At 37.4% G+C, this 10,699-nt stretch overlaps 1 protein-coding gene across 3 annotated transcripts; it reads right to left on the bottom strand.

The window, feature by feature from the left end:
- Window positions 1-1,183: 1,183 nt before the first annotated feature.
- Window positions 1,184-10,583, bottom strand: crlf1b (cytokine receptor-like factor 1b). Of its 3 annotated transcripts, none has more exons than XM_084415653.1 (8): window positions 9,307-10,583; window positions 7,812-8,090; window positions 7,592-7,721; window positions 7,329-7,495; window positions 6,382-6,539; window positions 3,697-3,865; window positions 2,273-2,457; window positions 1,184-1,727 (listed from the first exon to the last, which is right to left on the bottom strand). In XM_084415653.1, the coding sequence occupies exons 1-8, from the start codon at window positions 9,434-9,436 to the stop codon at window positions 1,704-1,706; spliced, it is 1,242 nt and encodes a 413-aa protein (XP_084271779.1). In that variant the 5' UTR covers window positions 9,437-10,583; the 3' UTR covers window positions 1,184-1,703. The 3 variants fall into 3 exon arrangements, with proteins under 3 accessions (XP_084271779.1, XP_084271780.1, XP_084271781.1); XM_084415654.1 differs by having other exon boundaries at window positions 2,273-2,454; XM_084415655.1 differs by having other exon boundaries at window positions 7,812-8,067; window positions 9,307-9,461.
- Window positions 10,584-10,699: the final 116 nt, after the last annotated feature.

The raw sequence follows: 10,699 nt of genomic DNA, 5'->3' as shown, positions 1-10,699 counted from the left end.
TTTAAGGTGGATGTAATGTTTTTCAGTGAATAACGACTTCAATCTGTTCGTCTCACAAAACTGTCATGCGACTCCAGAAGCCTTGGATTATAAAGCACAAGTCAGATTTATGATATTTTTATAGGGCTTTTTTAATCTTCGAGCTTGGCAGAACCAGTCCTCATGAACTTTTTTTGGTAACACTTTACAATAAGGTTTCATTTGTTAACATTGGGGACTTTCACACTGGAGGAGCGTTTTCATAGTTCCTATAACTATTGGCGAAAGTACCCAGTTTTTGGTGTGTTCGCAACACAGGAACGAGACTAAATTATCTCCTACTTCAGAGTAGGATCTAACCCAGCACAAGAGGAACTACCAGTGACGTAAGTGTACGCTGATTGGCCGAACACATGCCATACGAAACACTGACGTCCGCCGTGTAAACACACAATTTACATATACTTATGAGCTAACTCCACGAACATGGAAAACAGCGATTGATTGACTGACACCGAAGTCCAGGCATTTCTCAATCGATCACGGCATCCTCCATCCTCCCGTTGTTGAATGCTACGTTTAAATGACGGTCGGCTTACGTCACTGCAGAGTTCCTGTCGACCAGGAAAAAGACCCTAAGATTTAGTTCTCGAGGGACTCCCCTGGTGGCTAGTTCCTTTAACTAGTACTACCTTGTGCGAAAGCCCCTTTTAGCTAACTACATTAGTTATCATGAACTAACAATGAACAATAGTTAACAGCAATTTGACAGCATATATTAATCTTAATGTTAATCTCAACATTTACTAATACATTGTTAAGATCAAAAGTTGTATCTGTTAACATTAGTAAATGCACAGAACATTAATTTATTAACTAACAAACAAAGGTTCATAAATATACTCATTGTTAGTTCATGTTAAAGCATTAACTAATGAGACCTCATTGTAAAGTGCGACCACTTTTTTAGTAAACTTTCCCTTTAAGAGAGAAATATTTAAATGATCTTTTTTTTTGCTAACAAATTCTCACTTTTAGCAAACACGATAAACTTTGTATATAAAATTGTCTGATCTGTCAGGGTTGTTTTTTTTTTAAATCTACATCAGTTGACTTGTCTTCAACTTAACTTCAACTGAACTTGAAAAAATAAACTTCATGCGTAATTGAAAAAATTAAGTTGTGTTACTTAATGTGTTAAAATTAAGTTGACAAGTCCACATAACTTAATTTTTTCAATTACGCAAGTTCAGTTGAAGTTAAGTTGAAGTTCACTTTTTTTTAAGACAAGTCAACTGATGTAGATTGAAAATGATTCAAGGCATTAATTTTAATCCTCATTTTTCTTTTAGTTAAGTCAACTGTTCACTTTTTACAGTGTAGTTGTAAAGGTCCTTTTTTGGATGACAGGTCAATAGTGAGATGAGAATGAGAGTCTCCCATTATCAACATTTTATGCTCTCTTTCGTCATTTTGAGTCTTTCTTTATGCTTTAATGCCCTTATAAATAACATGTCTGAGACAAAAGCACTTCCTTTGACGTATTTGACGGGGACTATAGCAGGAGGCAAGCAGTAGATCATGTCGCCAAACTACAGTCTCCTTGCGGATTCCTTCAGAGAGTCTTGGCTCATCCAGATGAAACGTCCCAAGCACTGGAGAGTGATAAAAACCTTGTCGTCGCAGGCCCCCGCAAACTCTCCCAAGCCTTCTTTAGAGTTTCACTATGATTTACCGCTTTGTAGTACCTGAAAGGCAAGACAATGGCATTTACAAGTGAATGTGATGAGTTGATATATGGGGACAGAGAAGCGTAATTGGTACCAGCCATTCTTGTGGCAGTTACATCGTGTTCTTCAAAGGACAGTGTGACTAATGAAGCGGCCTAAGTTTCCCAACAGTCGTCAGTGCCAGAGCAACAGTAACCACTGAGTCGGTTCAGAGAGCGTGCAGCGGATGTCGGATAGCGTTCGAGTACGCCACACAAGACTTTTCGTGCTCGGTTGGATCGCAGCTGAAGCTTTGCTGCACAGTCTAACCTAAAAGGAATTTATTAGCATTCCGGCTGATTACTTTGACTGGCTGCTCCCGTCTGTTGTGGTAACCGTCTGAAGATTATATGATGCTCCGCCATTAGCAAACGCAATCAAATGCGAGTCTATTGATCAAAAGCGTAAACAGATATTTTGGTTCTCTTTTGTGTGGGTCACATAAAACCACCAAATGTGGCTGTATTTCATGTGTGCCAAGAGTGATGATTTGCCGAAACGGGGTACGCTTTGTCCTTACTGACCTGGTCGTGTGTTTTCTGGGCTTTCTGCAGCCAGACGCGCCATTGGTCGTAGAGTTTGATGCTGACGTCCGTACAGCCGTAAGAGTGTTTGCGCATCCAGCCGAAAAACTGCTTGAGCTCCTTTCGTAGCGTTGAGTTGTGCTCGCTGGGCTTCAAATCGCAAGAGCCACCATGTGACCTTTCTGCTGGGCAAATGGAAATGAAAATGACATTAAGTGTAAAGTAGTAAGCAGTTACAAAAAAATCATAACTGTAAATGTTCAACTGCAAATTCAAACTCGCATATATTGGACTGGGAAATTATAAAAATGTTCACTATTTTTCAACATTTTGACAGTATTCATTTTGGGATGCATGATATATGTTTACCTACATACATTTTTATTTCAACATATTAGATTTAATACATTAAAAAAGAAAAAAAAAGAAATCAGTGAATAGTTTTTATTATTATTATTATTATTTATATACTATTATAATATTTATTAGTATTTTTGGGGGGATTTTTATATAATTTCTAACTTTTGTTTTGCATCAAATTGTTTATTCCAGCTATATTTTAATTAATTAAAATAATTGAATATTAATACATTTAATTAATATCAATTACAACACTGGTTTGGAATTGATTCATTATTAATGATTCATGAATTAGACTGTTTGAACTGATTCATGAAAATGAATCAGACTTACCAACAGACTTACTAATCATTATAAAAATAAATTGAAAAGATTTAAGATATAAAAGATTTTGTCTATAATGCTTTTATAAAAGGAAAGGAAGGATTGTGAAACTAGTCTAATGACACCCAGCTCTACGTAGCACCCATTATTTGGTATTTTATTGCTTTAAGGTGTACATATTTTATGTGAACCATTTGTAAAACATTTTTTAAATTCAACCCCAGCTGACGACAGTTGCTTAAATGTTGTCGATTGTACAGTGTGGCCTAGAGCGATGTGTACATTCCCATGAATAATAGGCTTTTTACCATCTCTCTGCTAATGAGCATTAAACAGAATGCAGGAAGAGGAGCTCAGACTTGCCATAACTCATATTGCTTGGCATAAAACAGAGGTTAATAACATCCTCTCTTTAATGCAAGACATGTAACATCATTTCTTATGAACCGAATCTGTTTCCACTAAGTTTCAGGTCGACCGCCCCTTTAATCTGAACATGCTCTAAGACTTCTTTAATTTATCAATCTGAGACAAGCTCAAAGAATTCATCAATTGTCCCCTAAAGCGCTTTGACATTTTACTGAAGTCTTTTGAATCTGCTTATGAGAGATCCCTATCAAGTAGCTTGATGTTTTTTTCAGCGTTTACATATGGTTTGAATCTAATTAGCGCATGATGCAGAAGCCTAATGTGAAGTAAAGGGACGTTGCATTGCTGCTGTGAATTTTGCTGTAACTCACCAATGCCAGGTGTTGACGCAGCGGTCGAGTGGCTCCAGTCGCTCCAGATACCTGCCTTCTTCGAGCCATAGATGCCCACTGGGTTGCAGCGTACTTGGACAAAATACACAGTACCGGCTCTGAGACCCGCTAACTGACATGACGTTTGGTTCCCAGCATCATCTATCACCTGAGGGGAAATAAAATGAAGTATGCACACTAGACATTATATTGGGGACGATTTGGGTTAAGCTGTTCACCCACAAATGTCAATTCCGTCATAAGTTTTTCACCTTTATGTCGTTCCAAACCTGTATAACTTTCTTGTGCAAAGCTATCATAATAGTGGTCCATATGACTAGCTTCTGAAGGTTTCTGTGAAATTAGATTGAAAACAGATTGAAATTTACTGATAAATTTCCTTTCCAGTGAGCTGTTAACTGCTGGATCATTGAGTCAGTGAGTTGAACCTGAGAACCGGATCAATCAGATTAGAGTCATTCAATCAAACAAAGCTATCTTGTTACTTCTGAAGACTATATAATGCATGAGTCATATGGACTACCCTTATGAGTCAGTACATCATTTAGGGGTTAGGAAAAGTGGCCAGGAGATTCCTCAAATACATTTTTGTTTGTTTCACAGAACAAAGAAACCTCTGGAATCACATGAGGCTGATTTAGGGTACATTTACATGACAATGATGCACTAAAAACGGAAACGGTTTTCCTTTGTGTTTTTTGAGTACAGACGACAAACGTCAAAATGATCCCAATTCACACAGATCACCAAAAACGACTAAAATTGCTGTATTATTCATGCCAGGCCAGTCGTTGGCGATGTCAAATGCATAAAAGTTGGATGTTTTTAGTTTGTAAAAAAGTGTTGTGTAAACGGACCCTAAGTAATATCAGAATATTCATTTTGGGGTGAACGATACTTTAAAATCAGGGGTGTCCTATCCTGCTCCTGGAGGGCCACTTTCCTCCAACACACCTGCTTGGAAGTTTCTAGTGATCCTAAAGGTGCGTTCTCGCCATGTCGTAATTACCGTAATGATTCTGAACTGTTAAAAGCCTTCAAGTGCTTGTAGAACTTGCAATTACAATGTGTAAACTCGTAATTTTCTGAGAGCTACGACAAAAAAAAAAGACCAAAAAAGCTACCTGAACACTGCAGATTTAAGGTGTGTGCGACTTGTTGGCTGTGCAGATCGATTGGTGTGCGACATCAAAGTACTACTAGAGCGATTTATTTACAGTAATTACGACATGGCATGAATGCAGCATAAAGACCTTGATTACCTGGTTCTGGTGTGTTTAATTAGGACTGGAGTCAAAGGCTGCATCCAAAATTGCACAATCTTGAGTAGGTACTTACTTTGAACAAGTACTTACTTTGCAAGTGCTAAAAAAGTTTGTTCTATATGTGTGTATATGAATGTAATCTGGATGTACTACATTCGCCATCTTGTCATTGTCATGTGACCTACCAGTGTCAATTGCTTCACTGCCATTCACAAATCCTCTCCCGTGGCCTCAGAATCCCGCCGGAAGTAGTAGGTCATCCGGGTACTTTTTGCCTACTCTTTTATGAGTTCTGTGAATTCGGACATAATTTCTTTGATCTCACAATTTTTTCGCCTACTATATAGAAGGGAAGTACATGATTTCAGATGCTGGAAGGTGCAGCAGGATTGGACAAAATTTAGTTTTCTGTTGGATTAACCCAGGACTGTCTAATCCTGCTCCACACTCTTAAAAATAAAGGCTCTTTATTGGCATCAGTGCTTCCATGAAGAACCTTTAACATCCATTGAATCTTTGCACAAAAGATTCTATATAGTGCAAAAAGCTTCTTTAGATTATTAAAATGTTCTTCACACCCGGGCACAGTCAGACTCGTTGGCCCTAACGGATCTCTAGTCGGAGCAAAGACGGTTAAGCTGTTCACCCACAAATGTCAATTCCGTCATAAGTTATTCACCTTTATGTCGTTCCAAACCTGTATAACTTTCTTGTGCAAAGCTATCATAATAGTGGTCCATATGACTAGCTTCTGAAGGTTTCTGTGAAATTAGATTGAAAACAGATTGAAATTTACTGATAAATTTCCTTTCCAGTGAGCTGTTAACTGCTGGATCATTGAGTCAGTGAGTTGAACCTGAGAACCAGATCAATCAGATTAGTGAACGAGTCATTCAATCAAACAAAGCTATCTTGTTACTTCTGAAGACTATAAAATGCATGAGTCATATGGACTACCCTTATGAGTCAGTACATAAGCAAAGACGGTCCAAAAACGGACCTTCGGGCTGTTGTCGAGGAGGGGGCAAAAGGGTGCCGAGTGGGAGGTTCTGGGACTGTTCACTGAAATATTCAAATATTTGCCTAATGCCTATAACCTTCTAGTAATCCTGAAGACCCTGAGTTGCTTGTTCAGGTCTGTTTGAATAGGGTTGGAGCAAAACTCTGCAGGACCTTGAGGGCCAGCGTTGAGAACCCATGTTCTATGGCATCGCTATGAATACTTGAAACCATTATTTTCAATAGTGCAGAGTTTAGCTTCAACCCCAGTTAAACACCCCTTAGATTACCAGAAACTTCCAGGCAGGTGTGTTGGGGCATGTTGGAGCTAAACTCAGCAGGACGTTGGCACTCCAGGAACAGGATTGGAGACCGTTGGACAAAACCCTTCCAGCCATACCTTCCATTCGTCGCTCTCCTCCATACGGTATCGTATCTGATACTTGGCCTGAAACAGGTAGTCTTTCAGGGCAGGAGGACTGCCCCAACATACACTTAACTGATCTTCCAGCTCTCCAACGCGGCTCACAAGGACATCAGGAGGCGGATCTGTAGTTACTGAACAGAAATGTTTTCCATTATCTAACACTGTGAAAACTTTGCTTCAGAACTGTTGATTAAACTCAACAAAAGATGGTAACCATCAAACTATTCATTAAACTATTACAAGCAGCTAGTTTTTAACTCTTGGAAGGGAAAGATCCCTTCAAAGAGTTGAAAAATATGTAGCTGCTTGTAATTGAATCTCCCAATAAACCTTGATCGCTGCTCATTAGCTAGATGATATTTTGCCGCTGCAAATGTAATCTCCCATTTCCATTGATGTTTGCGATTGGACGTGCTCCACTGATACGTTTTTTAATCAAGCTCGCCTTTAGGGCAAAGCCAATCATGGAGAATTCCGGAGCTTATTGTTTCAGAAGATGAGGAAATGAGGGCTTGAAGATGGTGTAGTAATACTATATCTTTGCTTTTCTCTGCAAAAAGTGCTGATTGATGGAAGTAATTTAATTGTGATTAATTCGATTAATTCATTGGTATGTCAAAAAAGTAATTTGTCAAATAATATGTCAAATAATACATTTTAACCTATTGCCAACAGACTTTCAGCTGCCCATTGACCTTCAAACTTCTATTTTCACAAGATGCCTTTTGGAAAATGTTCAGCTGTTGGAAAGTGTTTTTATAGTCTGTAAAAATCTATTCTCTCAGACGAGTGTGCGCACCATATGCGAGACGTTCATATGGTTTTGTGCATCTATGTGTGAGTTGGGAAACGTAATCCCAAGTGACCTTGATCCCAACATCTATTTTTCCATCAAACAAGCATATTTTAGTCCTACTTACCTACATCTAAAATGTCTAAGGTGACCACATCAGAAGTGGCAGAGCCAAGCTGATTGGACGCATCCACCCAGACTTCATATGGTGTAAAAATGGCAAGGTCGCGTGGAACGTAGCACATATACGGCTGTCCCGTGTAGTCCTCGCAGTCTTTCTCTTTACCGTACCATCTAGATGGACGTTAAAATGGAAAAGTTGCATGCTGAAAGGGATTCATGCAAAAGAAATGTGGAAAAGTATGAATTTTTTTGGTGTCAGAATCTCACTTTAGTTTGTACTTGAGGACGTATTTGGTATTGATGAACGTTTCTCCTTGACTCCCTGGACTCCATCTGCAGCTGAGATCTTTGGTGTTTCGTGACCAGCATGTCAGGTTGACGGGTTTCTCAGGGGGTGCTGTACATCAAATTAAAACGAAAAGAAGAGGACGGCATGAAAATTCAAAAACACATACCAAAAAACACCAAAACTTGTTCACACACTCACAGCCAACATAAATACACGATCCGGCCAACACTTCTCCGTTGCTTCGGTGGCAAACCAGGTTGTCTCCTGACTGCTGCAAGGAGCCATTGAGTTGATGAAGTGTGACGCTTGATTCGGTTGGGCTCAGGACTCTGTAAGTGTTTCTGGCCAAGCGTCTCCCATTCAGCGTCCAGTACAAGGACCTAGCTGTTATTTCCAGCTCGGCACTAACAGTGCACACTGCAGTCAAGCTCGAGCCGATGCGAAGCACTGGATCCTGGGGGGATATGACAGCCAAGTCTGGGGGTCAGAATAAGAGGAGACTTCATGATTCCAGCCATTTTTACAACTGGATTTATGACCGGCAGTTGGAAAGGTTGCACAAGGTCAGTTTTCAGCATCTTAAGTGGTTTTCCATCTTGTAAATATTCGTCTTGTGTGTCCACAGAGCTCATATTTATTCATGTTAAAGATACATGTTCATAGGGAACAATGGTTGGGTTTGAAAAGCTACTACTTCTGGCCTTCAGGGAGAACAAGTGTTGATGTGGATCATTTCTGCTCCTGGTGGGAGGCGGACAAGCTCTTTAACGTGCCATTGGACTCTAAGGAACATTGAAGAGTTAGGAAACAAGACTGAATTGTTAATCTAAAACTATAGTACTTATTGGACACTTTTTTTCTCCTTGAGCATTGTTTGGAAATACTAACCAATGAAACTGGTGATTGAACAACTATATTCACATTTATATAAAATTTAGTACACAGTTTCTAACACTTTTGTTTGGTCAAAACACGGAATGTAGATGATCATTGTTATGTCTTTTGCAATGACAAAATATGTCTTTTGTCTATGCAATATTGCGCTCAAGGACACGTTGTTTTGAACTGTAAAAAAGTATTTTCATGATTTATCACAACTTTTTATCTTGTGTCAAATCAACTTAGATAATTAATGTGGTTCAGATAACAATATTTTGAGAATCTATTTATTTAACCAATCTCCTTCATTGTATTAACTTTTTTTTTTATTATTCAAATAACAAAAAATTAAGGCAAGCAGGTAACTTACTTTTTTAAGTTAAACCAACAATATTTTTTACAGTGTGTGAATAACACGATCTATATGTTACCTTATTTTCTTGTTTATTAGTGAATACTGAGTTATTCTAACATAAATCTATTTTTGTTATCTTAATATAACGTCTCTTTGGTAACTACCGTTTCTTCCAAATGCAAATTAAACGATTATAGGGTCGCCTTCAAACAGTATGAAAAGCTTTAAGAACATTTCAGTATTTCTGTGATGAAAGTGGATAATTGCCATTTTTAAAGGTAATAATTCTTCCTTAACTAAGGAGAATATGACCACTAATTTGACATTAAGTAGAGATGAAAATGAAAACATCATAAACGCCTCCAAAAATAACCTTTAAATGAAGATGAAGTTTGTAGACTTCTTCTCAAATGGCTTTAATTCAAAATAAACTTTAAATACATCCGAAATTGTACTTACGTGCTGTGAGTGCATATGGAAGAAGCGCAACAAAAAACAACATAATGACTGAAATTGTCATTTGTCTGTCGCGCGCGCTCTCCACTCGATTCTTGTCATGCTGATGGGAGCGCGCGTACCAATAATCCATTCTCCTTCACATAAACTGCAGAAAAATAAAAGCCTTAATCACCAGAAAGCTTCGTGAAAATCATTGCTGGTTCTGAAAAGCACCATTATGCGGAGAGGACGCTCAGATTCACATTCACTCTCAATTTTAGAGAAGAATCAATATAGTGAACGCCTCAAAAGCTGAAAAAGTTGATTCTTCGGAAGCTCCTCCCAAGTATTACCACACAAACACAAGTCATTATTAGTAGGACATCTGCAGCCAGTGTTTTCTTTACTCTTTTGAATGCTAAGTTGGCCACAACAGAAAATAATGAAATAAACCCTCACCCTTTCCAAAAGTGTCGGCTATTCCTCACATATTCAAGGCCATACATTTTTTTTTTATCTGCAATGCATAGTTTATTATGGGCTGTTTTTTTTTACAGTGCAAATCCACACCCATGCTGCTTCAATATGAATTGTGTAATTGCTGAAAAGTTTGGAAATTAACAAATAGGCCATAATTTAGAGATTATTCATTCATTTATCATAACAATAAATCGGTTTTTTTTTTTTTATATATGTAGGCCTATAGAGCTTTTTAACTCATGCATATTTTCTTAGAACATGAATTATGTTTATTGGATATATTATTGAAAAGTCAGGTTAAGTATGTGTTTATTCCTGGTCACAGTTGTAACTGATGGAAAACAACAAACACTGCAAAAAAAAAAAAAAAAAAATTAATAAGTTAAGCAACTTTTTTATAAACTAATTTTTAAAGTCAGTTTAATATAATTTAAGTTGAAATGACTTAAATATCAAGTTGATTGTACTTAAAAATTCAAGGCAGCAACTTTTTTATAGTGAATATTGCATAGCTCAAGTCAAATAGCATACACATTTTTTTTTTTAAATCAGGCAATTATAATTAAAAGTACTTATTTTTAAATTAAAATTTAAAATGTAATATTTTGTCATTTTTATATATATATATGTGTGTGTGTGTTATTAATACTAAAAATAATCTAAAATTGTTCCATATGTTTTTATTATTATTTCAGTTTCTTTGCTCATGGCAATTTATTATTTCATGTGGAAGAAATGAAACATTTGTTTGGTTGCTTTTATTTACAATAATAATAAAACTAGTATTAATATTATAAATACTTGAAATATTATATTTCCCCCTGTATTCTACGCTATATTCTTTCTATCTATCCACTCACGATCTACTGCAATGCAATGCATTGGACGGAGACGCGCAGCGCGTGCGTGATGATGTGAGGAATGACGACACGGC

Source organism: Rutilus rutilus, assembly GCF_951802725.1.
Source record: "Rutilus rutilus genome assembly, chromosome: 8".
Classification (NCBI taxonomy): Eukaryota; Metazoa; Chordata; class Actinopteri; order Cypriniformes; family Leuciscidae; genus Rutilus; species Rutilus rutilus.
This window is presented reverse-complemented; position numbering and strand designations above follow the sequence as displayed.

Coding starts and splice junctions, on each gene's coding strand:
- crlf1b (XM_084415653.1), bottom strand. CDS start 9,436: ATGGATTATTGGTACGCGCGCTCCCATCAGCATGACAAGAATCGAGTG. Junction 7,722..7,811: donor ATCGTGTATTTATGTTGGCT/GTGAGTGTGTGA, acceptor TTTGATGTACAG/CACCCCCTGAGAAACCCGTC. Junction 1,728..2,272: donor CCCAGAAAACACACGACCAG/GTCAGTAAGGAC, acceptor CTTGCCTTTCAG/GTACTACAAAGCGGTAAATC.